The 19,959-nt window shown below is 37.6% G+C and overlaps 1 protein-coding gene and 1 non-coding gene across 4 annotated transcripts in view; both read left to right on the top strand.

Annotated features, from left to right (window-relative positions):
• Positions 1 to 19,959, top strand: part of RAB3GAP1 (RAB3 GTPase activating protein catalytic subunit 1) — a 112,875-nt gene that overhangs the window by 75,271 nt on the left and 17,645 nt on the right. For all 3 annotated transcript variants that reach the window (XR_004053204.1, XM_010367401.2, XM_010367394.2), the window contains exons 14-19: positions 1,554 to 1,643; positions 2,515 to 2,687; positions 3,901 to 3,955; positions 4,202 to 4,573; positions 15,459 to 15,596; positions 19,016 to 19,243. Coding sequence is in view for 2 of the 3 variants with exons in the window: in XM_010367401.2 (XP_010365703.1) it covers positions 1,554 to 1,643; positions 2,515 to 2,687; positions 3,901 to 3,955; positions 4,202 to 4,573; positions 15,459 to 15,596; positions 19,016 to 19,243 (1,056 nt within the window). In the remaining variant the exon portion in view is untranslated. The remainder of the gene's footprint in view (positions 1 to 1,553; positions 1,644 to 2,514; positions 2,688 to 3,900; positions 3,956 to 4,201; positions 4,574 to 15,458; positions 15,597 to 19,015; positions 19,244 to 19,959) is intronic.
• LOC115893376 lies at positions 5,605 to 5,732 on the top strand. Its single transcript, XR_004053388.1, has one exon. It is a non-coding gene; the product is annotated as a small nucleolar RNA SNORA40 (small nucleolar RNA).

The raw sequence follows: 19,959 nt of genomic DNA, 5'->3' as shown, positions 1-19,959 counted from the left end.
AATTTTCCTGCCTCAGCCTCCCTAGTAGCTGGAACTACAGTTGCGTGCCACCACGCCTGGCTAATTTTTTGTATTTTCTTAGTAGAGATGGGGTTTCACCGTGTTAGCCAGGATGGTCTTGATCTCCTGACCTGATAATCCGTCCGCCTTGGCCTCCCTAACTGCTGGGATTACAGGCGTGAGCCACTGCACCTGGCCCCAGAATTATATTTTTGAAAGGTTGCTTTGACAGTAGTTGAGAGAAAGCTTTTAGTGAGAATGAGAGGGAGATAAGTAGAGGGCTAAGGTGGCTCCTAGGTATAACAGGATGGAATGGCCCCAGCCTGGGGGCATCCACACCGTGGTTTAATGTCTGCATGACTTACTGCGTGACTTTGAATAAGTCACTTCAGTTTCCTCATCTATAAAATATGGCTAACAAAGCCTTGCAAGATTGCTGTGAAGATTACAGGATCTTCTGTGACACTGCCTGGCGTATATGGGCCTTTGATAAATGATAGCTATTTTTACTGTAATTGTGGTTAAAATCATATTCCTGGAAATTTGTGCATTGGGAAAAACCTTCAAGAAAAGTGTTGAAAAGAAAACTGGAGTTGGAAACTTAATGTTAATCTTATCTACCATTTGTCTGAACAAAACTTTTAGCCAACTTTTTAGCTTGTACGTCGTAAGATATGGGCAGTGATACTTAGCTCAAACAGTTGTATGAGAATAGGATAATGCTGGTAATTGTGCCTGGTACTGGCACTTGGCACATAGTAGGTCATCTAATTTTTAAAAGTCTGTTGGACATGTTCTATAATATGTGGCAAAGTATACATAGTGAGAGGAATTACTAATCAGCAATACCACAAAACAATTGAGAGGAACAGTGATAAAAGGACTATAAATAAATGTCTGTAGAGAGCCTCCTTTTTAAGACTGTATTCTTAAAGAATGTTATTCAAATCATGTAGCTCAGTTGTCATGTACACTGGATTTTTTTTGACCACTCCTACACGTACATATAAACAGAAACCATATGGAAAAGGTACATCGGTTATTATAGGTTTAAACTGCTTCCTACTTTCCAGGGGTATCATAAAATAAAGTTGTGGGTCTTGAGTATCATCTCTTAGTAGTCTATATATGAAAGCCTGTAGATGATATAACTCTTCAGATCCTCATGAGTACATGGGTGTTTTTAAATTGTCTTTTATGGTTTTGTTTCTTAAATAGTAGTAACTCTAAAAAAATGTAATGGCCTTTGATGAGCATGAAGTCACAGTGATGAGATTTTGCTTTTGCACCATTCAGCTTACAGAATCAAGTGATTACTTTTAAGAAAAAAATTCTAATTTCTAAAATTGGCTAGTCACTGAAACCTTGTGTATTTTCAAGGAAAAATAGAAAAAAATTGTGAGTGTAGAACAAACTGGCCAATACAACTGGAACATTTCTATTGTTAGAGCAGCAAAACCATTAAAAAGTTAAATAATGTCTATATGAGTTATAAAAATCAACAAAATAGGAAATGTGGTCTAAAACACGACTTTTTTTCCCTTTCCTTCAAGTTCTTATTCCCTGATGCTGTTTCTGAGAAACCATTAGATGTAACTACTTCAACAGATAATAATTATCCTCCATCAGAGAGTGAAGACTATGTAAGTTGATTTGGGGTTCAATAATAAAATGTTTTAAATGCACTGAATTTCTAGAGGTTCTATATATTTCTAGTTTAATAGCTTAATATCTTTTTATTTTAAAAATCACCTTGGGAATTTTGGATGGGAGATCATGGTTTCCACTTAGATAACTAGCACAGATACATATTTTGAGTAGCAAGAATTTTTCTGGAAACAATGAAAAAATAGCATGAATATACTCTACATAGCTGTAGGATTTCTCTCATTGTAGAGTTTTGGTGAAATCATTAAATTTATGTTTTTCAACAGATTTTTTTCTATATTTTAAAACTAGTTAGTAAATGGAAAACTCTTTAATGAAGTAAAATCTGTAAAATTAGGTAAATTTTCATGGTCTCTTTGTTTAGTCTTTGAAAAATTAAGAAGTGGAAGAATTTAAATGACAAGTGTAGATATATGTCAAACTTTACAGTTATTGTTGAGAAGTAGATTTCATGAGGTGAGAGAAAAAAGCAAAGGCTTTTTACATTTTCAGTTTAGACAGTTATGATATTTGTTTGTTTAGACATGCTCATTTTGTAATTAAAAGATTTTTAAAACAGCACATGAAATTTGGAATACTTCCTAGAGATTCCACAGAAGAAATTGAAATCTACAACTTTAGCTTCATTAAACTATAGCTTTATGTTTTTTAATCTTAGTAGAAATCTTGAAAATATGGGACTGCCTAAGAATAGTTTATGCAGTAGTGTATTAGATATTTGATAATGCCTAGTTTAGGTGGGATAGGTTAATTTTAGAATTAAAATCTCTCCCTACGAACTCTTCAATTGTATGTGTAAAGTATTTTGGTAACAAGTTTGCTTTGTTTCTATTTTGTTAAATTTAGAATCTCTACAATCAGTTCAAGTCTGCACCATCTGACAGTTTAACATACAAATTGGCTTTGTGTCTCTGTATGATCAATTTTTACCATGGAGGGTTGAAAGGAGTGGCACACCTCTGGCAGGAATTTGTTCTTGAAATGCGTTTCCGATGGGAAAACAACTTTCTAATTCCAGGGTAATAATTTCAATTTTCAGTTGCTTAGATAGGATTTTGTTTGTTAGCAGACATTTGACTTTTGACCTATTTTTCCCTCTTCAAGGAAATCTGCCCTAAGAAAGTGGCAAGAAGCTTAGACATGATTTATGTTAGAGGTGTTCGCTGCAGCAGATTTATTAATATAATAAAAAAGCAAAACCTAAATATCAAACATAAAAGAATAAATAAATTATGCTATCTCTACAATAGAAAATTACAGATTGATTACAGTTTTTCCCCAAGAATCTTTAATAACAGATGTTCATATTGTTTCTAATAAAGTATAATATACTAATACATATACAAAGTGCTTTTAATTATGTTGCTATATTTGTACAGGAAAAAGATTATAAATATCATGAAATGCTATTAGTTTTTTCCAGTGTGAAATTATGTTTTTATTTTGTTCTTTATACTTTTATGTATTTTCAAAGTCTTTTGTAATAAACCTGTATTTTGTAATTAACATTTTACTTAATCAAGCAGAACATTTTCATTAGCACATAGGTTGATATTGCATAGTTTAGTGCTCATCTACCCATGCTAAGACAGGAGAATCATGATTATGAGCAATATAAAATGATTACTGATCCAAAAACATTTATATCATTTTCCAATCTCTGCTTAGCTGGATTCTCTCTTGGTTCTAGACAGTTTGCTCTGGAACAAAATACAGACCCAGAAGCATGTTGAATATGAGAGAGTGCCTCTGGCTGATTGCTGGGAACCTAGTGGTCTAGAGGAACCTAGAACTAGAGACAGTCCGAGTTCCTATTGAAATACAGGTGGAGATCTTGGTTTTTATAGTGAGAATCCACTGTAAGAATTTAGTACTGAATACACAAACTGATTTATTTTGTATGGTGTGAAATACTGTGTGCTAGTACTTCCTGGGGGGCGGTTCAGGGACTTTTTCTCATTTTGAGTTTTTATTAGCCTGAAAACTATCACTAGTTTGCTGTTATGTTTTGAAGTATCTGTTATATTTGCTGTTGATGATTTGTGGACTAGGAGTATAAAATAAATTTTCATCTTTTAATTCAATGTGCTCCCCCTCTGGAATTCACTTACGTGTGGAAATCTAGTTTTGATTTCTTATCAATATAGCTAAAAATTATGGTAGTATAGCAAATCATATCTGAAGCAATTTTACTGAAACTAAGCTGTCTTTTCTCCTTACTTTATTTGATAGATTGGCAAGTGGACCCCCAGATCTGAGGTGTTGTTTACTGCATCAGAAACTACAGGTAAAGATTTCTCAATGACATAGATAAATGTGGTCTTGATTTAATCAGAGATTATTCTAATACTAAATGTAATAATGGGTTACATGATGTACTCATGGTGCTGCTGTAGGTTATCTATAGTCAGTAGTCACCGCAGTTCACAGTGTCCTGAGAAGTGGAGAGTGAAAATTAAATATTCAAGCAGTAGGTAGATTTTTATTTTTCTGCAACTAATTCAACTATAAATGTTATTTCTCTTTTCTTAAGATGTTAAATTGTTGTATTGAAAGAAAGAAGGCACGTGATGAGGGGAAAAAGACAAGTGCTTCAAATAATGTCACTAATATATATCCAGGGGATGCTGGAAAAGCAGGAGACCAGTTGGGGCCAGATAATCTAAAAGAAATAGATAAGGACAAGGGAGAGGTAGCAAAATCTTGGGATTCCTGGAGTGACAGCGAAGAAGAATATTTTGAATGCCTAAGTGATACTGAAGAACTTAAAGGAAATGGACAAGAGAGTGGCAAGAAAGGAGGACCTAAGGAGATGGCAAATTTAAGGCCGGAAGGACGGCTCTATCAGCATGGGAAACTTACACTGCTGCATAATGGAGAACCTCTCTACATTCCAGTAACCCAGGTAGGATGCACTAGTTCTTTCCATTTTAATTTATTTTGTGGTTTATATAACTTCATCCTAGTAGAAGATAGTGCTTTGGGTAAGGAAAATTCTCTAAAAAGTCTATGTTTAGGCCAGGTGTGGTGGCTTACGCCTGTAATCCCAGCACTTTGGGAGGCCGCAGTGGGCAGATCACCTGAGATCAGGAGTTCAAGACAAGTCTGGCCAACATGGTGAAACCCCGTCTCTACTAAAAGTACAAAAATTAGCTGGGCGCAGTGGTGCACACCTGTATTTCCAGCTACTGGGGATGCTGAGGCAGGAGAATCATTTGAAGCCAGCAGTTGGAGGTTGCAGTGCGCCAAGATCGTGCCACTGCACTCCAGCCTGGGCAACAGAGTGAGACTTGGTCTCAGAAGAAAAAAAAAACAGTTTATGTCCAAAGATAAACATATAGACTGTGTTTAAAGAAACTAAAGGGGCCGGGCGCGGGGGCTCAAGCCTGTAATCCCAGCACTTTGGGAGGCCGAGACGGGCGGATCACGAGGTCAGGAGATCGAGACCATCCTGGCTAATACGGTGAAACCCTGTCTCTACTTAAAAATACAAAAAACTAGCCAGGTGACGAGGCGGGCGCCTGTAGTCCCAGCTACTCGGGAGGCTGAGGCAGGAGAATGGCGTAAACCCGGGAGGCGGAGCTTGCAGTGAGCTGAGATCCGGCCACTGCACTCCAGCCTGGGTGGCAGAGCAAGACTCCGTCTCAAAAAAAAAAAGAAAAAAAAAAAAAAAAAAAAAGAAACTAAAGGTAAAGATTTCCCAATGACATAGATAAATGTGGGCTTGATTTAATCAAGGATTTTTAAAAGCTTGAACAAAGTCTATGTTTAAAGATTAAAGAAATCTAAATAAACTTTTGGGGCTTTTAGGTTTGCCATTTCTGTAATTGAGAAATGTTTTGAAGTTTAAGTAGATCACCTCATCATATATAAGGTGGTTTATTATTTGTTAAACTGAGTGGTGAATGCTCAGATGTTTAAAAAAGAAAATCCAACAGCACTTATGTATGTTTTTGTTTAACTTGTGGACAAAGACTTATAAATAGGTGCAAAAAATAAATCCTCTTTTGCAACCCAGAACTCATTGTTCAGTATGAGTTTTGATACATGTAAGAAGGGGTATTATGATACCTGACACAGTTAACTGATGGGAGTATTGATAGCCATAAAGGTTGGTCCCAGGCCAGGAACAGTGGCTCAAGCCTGCAATCCCCACAGCGAGGTGGGAGTATTGCTTGAAGCTAGGAGTTCAAGACCAGCTTGTGCAAGAAAGTAACAAACACCTCATCTCCACAAAAATATAAAAATTAGCTGAGTATTGGGTCATGTGTCTGTAGTTGCAGCTACTCAGAAAGAGGAGCCTGAGGCAGGAGGATTGAGCCCAGAAGTTAGAGGCTGCATTGAGCTTTGATGGCACCACTGTACTCCAGCCTGGGTAACAAAGACAGACCCTGTCTCTTACTAAAAAAAAAAAAAAAAAAAAAAAAAAAAAAAAATTGATTCTAGGACTGTCGAAGAGATAGTTAAACAGCATGGGATATGAGGGGAATCCTTAGCAGTATTGATTTTGCATTCCAATTTCATGTTGACTTGATACATATGATGGCTTTTTGTTTTAAAGGCTTTTATCTTGAGTATATGATGATGTCTGGAGTTAAAGGTATTGGCGTATTCCACACATCTGTACTATTCTTGAGTATGATCGCTTAGGGTGTCAAATTGAGAACCAGGCAGATCCATCACCTAAGTAAAAAGGACCCTAAAGTAAACTTGGTTGAAGAAATTAGATCCCAAAGACTCTTGGTGAATTTTGAAGTTTTTTTCAGTATATCCATATTAAAAGGAGATGACAGAAGCCAAAATAAAAGAATTATGGGCTAACAGGACAACTGGATTAAAATAAGCATCGGTTTCATTAAAAAGGGCTAACTTGAAGATAAATCTTTTGACTCCAGCTCTTTAGAGGATCTAAAGTGACCTTGATGGACAGTGGAAGAAATCACGACATGGAATTCCTTGAATAAAAATTTATTGATTTAAAAAAAGAAAAAGAAAATCCAAAAATATGTAGAGAGAACAGAAGTAAATATCCTTCAATTATATGATTAGCTTTTATCTGTTCAAAAATATAGTTTGAAGCCATATACACCATTAGGATGTAGAACAGCAATAACTCAAAAACAGCAGGAGCAATAGTTGTTTTTATGGGTTTTGTTTTGTTTTGTTTTGTTTTTTTGACACAGAGTCTCTCTTTGTTGCCCAGGTGGGAGTGCAGTGGCATGACCATGCCTTACTGCAGCCTTGACCTCCTGGGCTGAAGCGATCTTCCCACCACAGCTTCTTAAGTAGCTGGAACTACAGGTGCATGCCATCATGCCTGGCTAATTTTTTGTGGTTTTTGTAGAGGTGGGGTTTCGCCCTGTTGTCCAGGCTGTTCTTAAATTCCTGAACTCAAGCCATCTGCCTGCCTTGACCTCCCAAAGTGCTAGGATTACAGACATGAGCCACTGCGCTTGGCCTGAAAACATTTTATTGTGAAAATTGTAATCTAGTAAAAATGAAAGAGGCTGGGTATAGTGGCTCAGTGCCTGTAATCCCAACACTTTGGGAGACCAAGGTGGGAGCGGATTGCTTGAGCCCAGGAGTTCAAGACCAGCCTGGGCAACATGGCAAAACCCTATGTCTACCAAAAAAAAAAAAAAAAAAAAAAAAAATTAGCCCGGTGGGGTAGCATGCACTTGTAGTCCCAGCTACTTGGGAGGCTGAGGTGGAAGCATCAGTTGAGCTTAGGAGGTTGAGGCTGCAGTGAACTGTGATTGTCTCACTGTACTCCAGCCTGGGCAACAGAACAAGACTCTGTCTCAAAAAAAAAAAAAAAAGTGAAAGCCACCATCCACTAATTTTGACTCACATTCCTTGAAGTAACTAGTAACAAGTATTATTGGTTTGGGTTATATTTCTTATACCTGTTTCAATGCATTGATGTATAATATATATGTGTGTGTACATATTAATACATGGTTTTATGAATTTTTTTTTTTTTTTTTTGAGACAGGATCTCATTCTGTTGCCTAGGCTGGAATGCAGTGGCATGATCATGGCTCACTGCAGCCTTACCTGCTGGGCTCAAGTGATCCTCCTACCTCAGCCTCCCAAGTAGCTGGGACTATTAAGTGCTCACCATCATGCCAGGCTGAGTTTTTCACTTTTAAAATTTTTGTAAAGATGGAGTCTTGCTATGTTGCCCAGGCTGGTCCTAAACTCCTGACCTCAAGCAATCCTCTGTTTCGGTTTCCCAAAGTGCTGGGATTATAGGCATGAGCCACTGTGCCTAGCCTCAATTTCTTATAAACAATTGATATTACCAACCATATACATTTTTGCTAACATGATGGTCAAAAATAGTCTCTCAGTGTTTTAGATTGTATTTTTCTGAATTTTCATGAACCTGAGCATCTTTTAATACGTTAGCCATCCTTTCCTGTGAATCACCTATGATTTTTCTTTTAGGTTGCTCTCCTGTTCTTATCGATTTATATGAATTCTTCATATTTTAGATGTGAATCTACAGTTATATATATTGTATGTTTTCTGCTGGTCATTTTAAAAACATACATTCATGTATTAATTTTTGAGTTATAACTTAATAAAGTGTACAAATCTTGGCTGGGCATGGTAGCTCACGCCTGTAATCCCAGCACTTTGGGAGGCCAAGATGGGCAGATTTCTTAAGCTCAGAAGTTCAAGACCAGACTGAGGAACATGACAAAACCCCATCTCTACAAAAAATACAGAAATTAGCTGAGCGTGGTGGTGTATGGCTGTAGTCCCAGCTACTCGGGAGGCTCAGGTGGGAGGATGGCTTGGGTCCGGGAGGCAGGGATTGCAGTGAGCTATGATTGCACCATTGCACTCCAGCCTGGGCAGCAGAGCAAGACCCTGTCTCAAAAAATAAAAATAAAAAAATAAAAAGTGCACAAATCTTTAGTATACTGCTTGGTGAGTTTTTTCATATTGATACATGCATATAACTACTTCCCAGATCAAGATATAGAAAATTCCCATCATCCTAGAACAGTGCTGATAAATAAAACCTGTGAAGATGGAAATGCTCTACATTCTCTGTCTTTCCCATTCAATACAATAGCCATTATCCAAATGTAACTATTGAGTGCTTGAAATGTGGCTAATGTTTCTAAGGAATTAAATTTTTAATTTTAATTTATTTAAATTAAATAGCCAGATGCATTGGATAGTGAAGTCCAGTATTCCCCTCCAGCAACTCTTTCTCTAACTTTTAATCACCATAGGTTAGTTTTGTCAGTTTTTGAACCTTTTAAATGGCATACTTTGCTTACTCTTTTGTATATAAATGTAATCCTACATTGTATACTCTTTCATTGTATAATCACACATTATATACCATTGAGCTTCTTTATTTAACTACTGTTTTTGAGATTCATCCTTGTTGTTGCAGGCTTCAGTGTTTGTGTATGTGTTATTACTTCGTAGTACTCTATTCTATGAATTTTTCACAATTTGTTTATCCCCTCACCTGTTGGTGGGTATTTGGGTTGTTTTTACTTTGGGCTAATATGAATAAAGCTGCTGTGAACATTCTTGTTTCTTTTGGTAGACACAGGCACTCATTTTCTTTTGGATATATTCCTAAGAGTAGAGTTGTTGGACTATATGGTGCAAATATGTTTTGGCTTTAGTAGATGTATCTAAATAGTCTCCCAAAGTGGTTGAACTAGTTAACCTTCTCACCAACAATTTATAGTAGTGTAGTTATTCTACATAATCCTCCCAATTTGATGGGTTCTCAAGACCATTCCCAGGTTTAGTGATTTTCTAGGAAGGCTCATAGAACTTAGCCTGTAATCGTGCTCATGGCTAAAATTTATTGCAGGAAAATCAGCAAAGAGAAAAGGCACATGGGATGAAGTTTGGAAGAAATGAGGCTTAAGCTTCCAAAAAGCTTCTCATAGTATAGTTACACAGAGTGCACTTAATTCCTGTTGCAACAAATTGTGACCACATGTGTGAAATGTTGTCTTCCCCCGGAAGCTTGTTAGAGGCACAGCAGTGGGAGTTATCAGTAGGGGCTGGCCAAGTAGGCATCCTTTGCTTAAGCGTAGGGTTAACCATACCAAAATCCTAGACTCCCATAAAGAAAGCAGGTGTTCAGCAAAAACCATATTATTTGCACAAACTGTTTAGGCATAGTGAGTCATTTTTATCAGTTCTGGGAATGGTGGGAACCTTCTTAAAATCCAGGTTCTCAAATGCTAGTCAAAGGCCAGCTTTGCAAGCAGGTCTTTCTAAGAATGGCAGTCTCTGACCTGCAATGTTAACTCTTTTCTGTACGCTTGATATTTTTGGTCATTTTAATTTTTGCCTTTCTGAAGGGTAGGAGGTAGGATCTTGTGGTTTTCCATTTTCCTGAAGCATATAGAGATTTTCATATATTTATTGCCCATTTGTCTATCTTCTTGGTGAAAAGCCTGTTCAAGGCCTTTGGCTATTGTTTTTTTTTTTTTTTTAAACAGTTGTCTTTTTTTCTTATTACTTTGTAGGAATTCTTCATGTATTCTGGATATGAGTCCTTAGATACTTTTATTGCAAGTATTTTGTTGCTTATCTATTCACTTTCTTCTTCTTCTTCCTCCTTCTCCTCCTCCTCCTCAAGGTGATTGATAAATCTGTCACTTGTGTATCATTTTATGTGTTGGGAACATTTCAAGTTTTTTCTTCTAGTTATTTTGCAGTATACAATACATTGTTGTTAGCCAGTCACCTTACTTTACTATTGAACATTAGAACTTATTCCTTCCGTTTGTACCCATTAGCTAACCTCTCTTCATACCACCCCTCACCAACACACACACACACACACACACATACATATTCACACACATGCTTCTCAATCTCTAGTAATTATTCTAGTTTTACGTAGTTTTTATATCGTTTGCTCACAGCATGATAGTTAGGAACACTGTCAGTGGGATTAGATTACCTGAGTTCAAATTCCATTTCTACCACTTAGCATATGTATGACTTGGGGTATACATATTTTATCTTTCTTTGCCTTAGTTTTTTCAACTATAAGTTCATAGTACTTTCTACATCATTTAAATGACATGGTACCTGATAAGGGATTAACATAATGTCTAATTCAAAATAAGCACTTAATTTTTAGCTATTATTCTTCTGAAGACATTTTCTTAAATAAGTGGCTATTATTGCCCCTCAAGATGCAAGGATTACTTAGTTTTTGTAACTAGTCTTTATATTCTGAAATGGGTTGATGAATTATAATATTTGTAAAGGGAGTTGTGTGCTTTCCATTATATTCCTCAACTTGGATTTTTTGTGGTATATGATAATATGCTTTAATAGTTATGAATTTTAATAAAGTACCAGGTATAGTGAAGTAAATAATAATTTGAAACATGAATTCTGTTAACTTTATTATCCATGCTTATATTGTTTCTTTGCCAGGTATAATTTATTAGGTTTGGTTTTTGTTTTGTTTTTGATAGCCCTTATGCTATTTGCTTTATTATACCTTTTTAAAAGTAAGTTAGAATTTAGGTTTTTCGTGATTAAATTTTAGTATTGGAACAGAATCTTCTAATGCTAGAAACCAAGTGTATAAGTGCATATTTGTTTTGCTTTTTTTGGAGACAGGGTCTCACTCTGTCACCCAGGCTGGAGTGCAGTGGTGCGATTGTGATCTTGGCTCACTGCAGCTTCTGCCTGCTGGGTTCAAGTGATTCTTGTGCCTCAGCCTCCTGAGTAGCTGGGATTACAGGTGCCTGCCACTAAGCCTGACTAATTTTTGTATTTTTAATAGAGATGGGGTTTCACCATGTTGGCCAGGCTGGTCTTGAACTCCTGACCTCAAGTGATCTGCCCACCTTGGCCTCCCAAAGTGCTGGGATTACAGGCTTGAGCCATCGCCCCTGACTCCAAGTGTATATTTGTTCTAATCTTCCTATGGAGAATGCAGTAGGTATTGAGGTCTTGTATAGACCTGGGTTTTAGGATCTAGCAGAACTGGATTAATATCCTTCATCACCATTTATTAACAGTATTGCTAGTACAAGCTATGTTTGCTTTCTGAGCCTTGTTTTTCTCATCTTAAAATGCAGTAATAGATTAATTTCCATATTCTAGAATTTTATGCAAATGGAATAACATTTTTTGTGTGTATTCTTTCAGCATAATTATCTTGAGATTCACAATTGTGTGTATCAATAGTTCATACATTTTTAGGTTTAGTAGTTTTCCTTTGCATGGATATACAACAGTTTGTTTATCCATTCACTCTTGATGGACATTCCAAAAATAATGGGCATAAGGAAATTTCTGAGGTGATGAGTATATTCAGTATCTTGATTGTGTGATTATTTCATGGGGGTATAAACACACACACACATGAAAATTTATCAAATGTGCCTTTAAATTATTGTATGTTGATTATACTTCTAAAAAGTTGTTTAGGGCTGGGAGAGGTCACTCACACCTGTAATCTGGGAGGCACTCTGGGAGGCTGAGACAGGTGGATCACCTGAGGTCTGGAGACCAAGACGAGCCTGGCCAACATGATGAAACCCTGTCTGTACTAATACAAACATTAGCTGGGCATGGTGGTGCATGTCTCTACCCCAGCAACTGGGGAGTCTGAGACATGAGAATTGCTTGAACCCAGGAGGTAAAGGTTACAGTGAGCTGAGATCACGCCACTGCACTTCAGCCTGGGCGACAGAGTAAGACTCTGTCCCCCCCCCCCCCCCAAAAAAAGAAAACAGTCTTTAACAAAGGAAAAATGAAAGTGTTTCTATCTTGTTCTAACACATCTGCAGTTTTAAAACCCTGCTTCTTTATCTGTTTAATAAATATTGAATTCTTAAAAAGCATTAATAGTTTATATTATTCTAATTTGTTCAGGATTAAATCACATATCATATTTGAAAGCACTTGGCATGTAAGTGTTCAGCAAAGGTTAATTTTTTCTTTTGTATCTTTTCTCCTTCCAGATTTTAATTAGTTCTAGTCCCCTCCCCCACCTCTTTTTTTTTTGACTCGGGATCTCACTCTGTTGCCCAGGCTGAAGTGCGGTGGCTCAGTCATAGCTCACTGCAGCCTCAATCTCCAAGGCTTAAGTGGGCCTCCCACCTCAGCTTCCTAAGTAGCTAGAATTATAGGTGCCCACCACCATGCCCAGCTACTTATTTAATTTTTTGTAGAGACAGGGTCTTTATTGCCCAGGCTGGAGTCCCTGTTTTTAATAAGCTAATTGTACATTTGTTTCCTTGGTTTACTGGGTTAATAAACAGTCTGAAAAAGTTATTTTGGAAGCTCAGGCTTCTTCTTTCCTGAAATAAAAATAATACTTTTTAAATTTAGTGCTTTATTTTTCTTTAAAAGGCTCTGCTCCCTCCCTTATTTCAGATGCTTGAATTTTCACATTTGAATTTATAGTCTAAATCTGGACTGACTGACTCTTCTTTCAATGTACATCTTATGTATTTAGAAATTAATTTTTATATTTTGCCTTTAGGTAAATCTAGGCAAAATTTTCGTCCATTTTACTTTCTTATTTTAGGTTAATTTTATTTGAATTGTAATCATTATAAGTGTACTTATATGAAATGGTTGGAATTCAAAATGATCCCAGTTGAAACCAATGTAATTTCAAGCTTTAGAAATTAGCTCAAAATATGCCATTAATCAGTTGCCTCTTCACTGAAAAATAATAAGACTTTATATAGTTGCTTCATAAGAATTCAAACATACTTCTGTGTTCCATTTATGTAGACTTAGGTCACAACATAAAATTCATGGCTAGAAAAAGTTTGAAGACTTTACCCCAATGTACTAGAGCCAGGGCTAGAAGAAAATGTCCTTAGCCAGTGGATTGGAACTAAGCTAGTAATTCTTTTGTGTGTGTGTGTGTGTGTGTGTGTGTGTGTGTGTGTGTGTGTGTGTGACGGGAGTCTTGCTCTGTTACTGAGGCCTGAATGCAGTGGCGTGATCTCAGCTCACTGCAGCCTCCACCTTCTGGGTTCAAGCGATTATCCTGCCTCAGCCTCCTGAGTAGCTGGGATTACAGGCATACACCATGCCCGGCTAATTTTTGTATCTTTTTTTTTTCTTTTTTTAAGTAGAGATGGAGTTTCGCCATGTTGGTCAGACTGGGCTTGAACTCCTGACCTCAAGTGATCTGTCCGCCTCAGCCTCCCAAAGTGCTGGGATTACAGGCTTGAGCCATCATGCCCAGCCTCAAGCTAGTAATTCTTAAAGTCAGCATTAAACTGATGTCCTGGATTCTCTTTTCTGTTTGCTGCTTGGTAGTCAAGTGGCAAGGCGCTTTATCTCTGCACCTCATTTTCATCACTTGCAAAATTCCCTGACCCCTCTCAGTGATCCCATGGGTCCTGTATATAAGAAAGCTTTGGGCATATTCAGAAGCAGTATATGTGAAAATGTATGGCCCACATGCAAATTGCTGTTTATTCTCCTCTTTATCATGTTCTTCTACACCTACAGGTGACTCAGATTTCCAAGTGGGAGAGATAGTCAGTGTCCTTTCAGTATCTCTTTCTTTCCTTCCCATCCTGTGATTTCAGGGCTCTAGGCCAATGAAATGTAGCCCCTTCTTAATAGAAAGAATGAAGGCCTCTGCTCTTGAGTATACTCCTTCATAAGAGATTGAATATAATTTGTGAACTTGACTGAAATACTTTGAGAAGTATACCGACCCTTATTCAAAAAGGAAGTATGAAGCTTATAATATAATCTAAGTAGTTTGTCTTTAATTGCTAGTATGTCTTGAGCATGTGCCAGGATCTCTTCTTCACAGCAGTGAGTCACAAGAGGGTTGAGTGATTGCCCAAGGTCACAAAGCTGGGATTCAAACACATAGCATATACTTTTTGGAGCCCAAGCTCTTAACCAGTATATAATACTAGTTACTAGTTGCTATTCAACCCTAAATCTCAGTGTGAGATTCTTGCTTAGTACTTGCAGGATAATTAAAAGTGATGCACGTTCATTGTAGAGAAAAGAAAATAAAAACTCATAGTTCTATAACCAGAGATGATCATTGTTAGAGTAATTTTTTTTTTTTTTTTTTTGAGATGGAGTCTCACTGTTGCCGAGGCTAGAGTGCAGTGGCTCCACCTCAGCTCACAGCAAGCTCCACCTCCTGGGTTCACGCCATTCTCTCAACTCAGCCTCCTGAGTAGCTGGGACTACAGGCGCCTGCCCCTACTCCTGACTAATTTTGTTTTTGTATTTTTAGTAGAGACGGGGTTTTACTGTGTTAGCCAGGATGGTCTCAATGTCCTGACCTCATGATCCGCCCGCCTCGGCATCCCAAAGTGTTAGGATTACAGGCGTGAGCCACCACGCCCGGCCCTGTTAGAGCAATTCTTTCCCATTGTTTCTATATCAAACCATTTCTATTATAATTAAAATTTCGTTGCAGCTAGTGATGGCATATATAATAATATCGTTAGGACTTCATTTCTTTGTCAGTAACAGGCAGGAAAATGTTGCTCAGTGGACCCAAATTCCTTTGTCTTTTACTATCAATCCTTGTCGAGGGAAACATGGTAATCTTAACCTGTGATGGGGAGGAGGCCTGAAAGTGATATTTATTTTTCTTAATTTGTTCCTTTTTTTAATGTAAGTTCTAAAAAACACATTTCTCTGAATTTTTAAAAATACTCATCTTGTGACTGCTAGAGCTGAAATGATTGTTTTCTTTATTCTATTTTTATGGTACTTCTTTTTCTAAAAAGGACTGTTTGTGAGCTTTGTCCTTTTGTGCTTCACAGGAACCAGCACCTATGACAGAAGATCTGCTAGAAGAGCAGTCTGAGGTTTTAGCTAAATTAGGTACATCGGCAGAAGGGGCTCACCTCCGAGCACGCATGCAGAGTGCCTGTCTGCTCTCAGATATGGAGTCTTTTAAGGTGGGTTACACTTGCAGAGCTCTGGGGTCTATTTTGAGCTATTCTGGGATGAAACTGTGAAAGTCACTCTGTAAAGTGGTATAAAGGCCTGAATGTCTTTTTGTTAAGTGTTTGGATTTCATTAGTAGTTCAACACTCTGCCACCATCCCCCCAGAGGACATAGTCATACTTGTTTCTGAAGTTTTAAAAAAGCAAAGATCCAGTGTTATTAATAGTTGAAGGTTGAGAATAGAATCATTCTATATGTGAATTGCAGTGGTTTCTTTGTGTTCAGCCAATTTAATGAAGACTTTTAGGAAACTTAGGATTTAACATGGGGTCACTTCACTCAACGAACTTTTGATTAGATGAGTTAAGAAGTACAGTGCTTACCCTCAATTACAGTCGATTGAGGTTGTGGGAGGAGATATGTAAGGAATTGTCATGAGTTCTCTTATGAAGACAGGGTCAAAAAGACTGACTCTGCTGAGTAGGTCATGAAAGGTTTCTCAGAAGAGTCACTATTTCAGATGAGTAGGCATTTGCTATCTGAAGAATATTTTAGGGTTGGATATAGGTCAGTATTTCGAACATACAGGATTCAGGAAATGGTGACATTTGGCTTATTAGCTTAAAAACTAGGAATGAAGAAAGGACTTTTATTTTTGAAAGCAAGTCCACATATATTTTAAAACCCCAAGTGGGTAGTGCCATGGGCTACAGGGCTTCCTTTCCTACTGCTGATAATCTGAACTATCCCCAGGCCCAAACTTCCCTCTTTAACCTGTGGTGGCCTCCACCTTCCCAATCCATTGCCCCTACTCAGTCTTGCTTCTGTACTGTTTAGGCCAGTGTGAGTTTGATTTTTCTCTGAAACACTTCTGTATTATATTTAAACATAAACACTCCACAAACACCTATGCCACTTTCATCCTTTTTAAGTGACAGTAAAGGGAGCCTTTTGTTTCCTGCTTATTTTACCCATCTTTACTAAATGAAAAACTCTTCAGTGAACCTCTTAAGAGCTGTATGTTTTCCTTGGAGACTAAAATGATACAGAAAGTCTGCAAGTTCTACACCGCCATGTGACAAGAAAGAGATAAATTGCTTTAAAACAATTAGTTGGTACAGTGGAGAAAGAGAAGCCAGTTGGCTCTTGGGGCACATGTCAGACCAAAAGGTAGAGAAGGGAATTGGCTTACGGTGTGTATGCACAGCAGGAAATACCAGCCTCCGCAGCAGTAATTTTCCATCTGACCTCTAGCTGCCTTCAGAGTCATCTGTCCCTGTCCTACTGCAGTGTCTTTGCAGAGGCATGCATGGGAGGACATTCCAAATAGGAACTGTGAAAGTTTTTCCCCGTGGAAACATACTAGTCCCTCTTGGTAAGGTTCTATATAGTTCCTCTAACACTGCACTTCAGCAAAACTGTGATTCATTAGACTATTTTGGGCTAACCTGGGTACCTACAAATCTTTCTTGACATTGTTTTAACAACAGAAAATAGACAGTAATTTAAATAGTCAACTTACATATATGTCCATATGTAGAAATCAAATAATACATTTAAGGAAATATGTAGTTATTCTAAAATAGATATGGTTGCCTTTACTTTTTGTATAGGGATGAGTTAGTATTAGGGGCTCTTGAGAGTCCCTAGAGTTTTGGAAACATACTAATATGGGCCTGGGCACCTACACCTACACCTCAGAGTTCCAGAAGGAGAGGGTGGATTCTAGAGCATGCCCTTGTGGTACGTACTTTTAACAATAAAGAGAAGATAAGCTCAAGTGAGCGTTGGCCTTCTGTTGGTAGCTATGTTCAGCCTGGTATAGTAAGGACAACCAGAAGGAAGAATTTTGGTATGAAATGCCTTTCTCGGCCGGGCGCGGTGGCTCAAGCCTGTAATCCCAGCACTTTGGGAGGCCGAGACGGGCGGATCACGAGGTCAGGAGATCGAGACCATCCTGGCTAACACGGTGAAACCCCGTCTCTACTAAAAAACACAAAAAACTAGCCGGGCGAGGTGGCGGACGCCTGTAGTCCCAGCTACTCGGAGGCTGAGGCAGGAGAATGGCATAAACCCGGGAGGCGGAGCTTGCAGTGAGCTGAGAACCGGCCACTGCACTCCAGCCCGGGCAACAGAGCGAGACTCCGTCTCAAAAAAAAAAAAAAAAAAAAAAAAAAAAGAAATGCCTTTCTCTAATGTAATCTATAGTGTGTGAGTGAATATTATTTTCTTTTGAAGTTTATGCTCTTTACTCCAGGCCTCTGGTTTCCTAGGATGCTTTCATGTGGGTATGATGTTGACTGATTAAGATCTAGATCTTTGTACATGAATCCTGAGTCACCCAGTATCATGAAATAATCTTGACCCACTGCTTTTGCCATGGACCATATCATAACCCTTTTATGTTCGTGTTGTTGACGGTCAGTGAAGGATCTTCTAGGCGATGTGCCCTCAGGGGTGTATCCTAAGATGGTAGGGATAGTCATGCTGGTAGCCCTTGAGCCCAGTGAAGAGAAACTGGTAGTTTTACTCTTCACATTTAAGGCAGAACATTCTCATCATGGTAGTTTTCATGCCCATCCTTAGGACTCTACTAGTACATCACTGGAACACTTGCAGAAAGACCTCTGTGCCTTACCACAAACACTGGGAAGCCTCATCTTTTTTTCCAGGCTTGAAGTTAGAAGCACTGAAAAGTTTTTGGCATACATCATCATTAGTCCTATAGAACTATCCACTGAGTAAACTTTAATCAGTTTGGTTCCAGAAGCGTGAAAAACAGTAGTTTGAATTCCAACTGCTTAACAGCACAAAACTGATTAATTTGATGGTAATTTGTTATATAAAGTATAAGAATTTGATGGCAGAATAGAACAGTTTTGAGGTTAGCTGATATTTATTGCACAACCAGTATTGATTTATTGAGGAAAAGAAGAACAGAACTTTTCCATCACTGTGTTATTCTGATCATGTGGTGTATTATTTAATTTTTACTTTTCTTAGTATTGAGTAGTCATTATATTGTAATATTAAACTAAGTTGTGTAACACATAATGTGTTTAAGGAAATGATTTTCTCTTTACATCAAGTTGTTATATCCAAATTCATTGAATGAAAATGTTTTCGTTTACTAAGTTATATAGCACATAATATGTTTAAGAAAATGATTTTCTCTTTACATCGAGTTTTTATATCCAAATTCATTGAATGAAAGTGTTTTATTTTTCTATAAAGCTGAGAAAATAAAAATAAAATTATTTTGATACTTTTAACATCTGACCTGTTTTAAAGGTGACATCCAAATTCATTTTACATATTAAATTGTAAAGATTAGATAGGCTTTTTTTTGAAAATACAATTTTGCAAACAGGCTTATCAGTAACTGTTGATTTTCATTTGATTCTGCTGAATTTTTTTGTCTTATTTTAGGCAGCTAATCCAGGTTGCTCCCTGGAAGATTTTGTGAGGTGGTATTCACCCCGGGATTATATTGAAGAGGAGATGATTGATGAAAAGGGCAACGTGGTGCTGAAAGGAGAACTGAGTGCCCGGATGAAGATTCCAAGCAATATGTGGGTAGAAGCCTGGGAAACAGCTAAGCCAGTTCCTGCTAGAAGGCAAAGGAGACTCTTTGATGATACACGGGAAGCAGAAAAGGTAATTGAGATTTGAGTTTCTAATACTAAAATGCAAATTACTGTTCTTGCAATTTAGGAACTCACTGTCATAGACATGAGAGCTCTGGACACACTTGAGGTGCAAAGCATTGAAATTCAATGAGCCTTTTATATATCTACTTTCACATTTAAGATTCTAGAACTAGTTGCAAATAGGACAAATAACAGACATGCATAGTTTAAACAGACTGCTTACCATTGAACTGTCTCACAGTATATGTTAAAAGTGTTAAAAATGGGTATGTCCTCTAAGCTAGCAGTTTCCATTATTACCACAACATTTATTAAGGAATTATGAGAAATATATAAAGACCTATGTATATGAATGATGTTCAACAGAGTTCTTAAGTGAAAAAGTAGAAACAACCAAAGTTTCCAACAACAGGGACTTGGTACAATAAATTATGGTATATACATTAGCGGCCAGCTTTGCAGCAGCTACTAAAAAACATTTGGAGTTATGGAGAATATAGTGGCACCTGCCTGATACTGAATTGCCCTGCACACCTTCCTACCTCCTCCAGCCCCCCCAAAAAATCCCATGAAATCAATAAGTAAATAAATCCATGCATTCAGCATTACTAAGAGACAGAAATTTCAATGACCTTCAAATTAACAGTAAATAGAAATAAACCAAATTCCAGTGGAGCTCCCACTGCTGTAAGTCTATGTAGATATAGTGAGTAGGGGCAGGAA

The sequence above is a fragment of the Rhinopithecus roxellana genome, chromosome 14 (genome assembly GCF_007565055.1).
Source record: "Rhinopithecus roxellana isolate Shanxi Qingling chromosome 14, ASM756505v1, whole genome shotgun sequence".
NCBI lineage: Eukaryota > Metazoa > Chordata > Mammalia > Primates > Cercopithecidae > Rhinopithecus > Rhinopithecus roxellana.
This window is presented reverse-complemented; position numbering and strand designations above follow the sequence as displayed.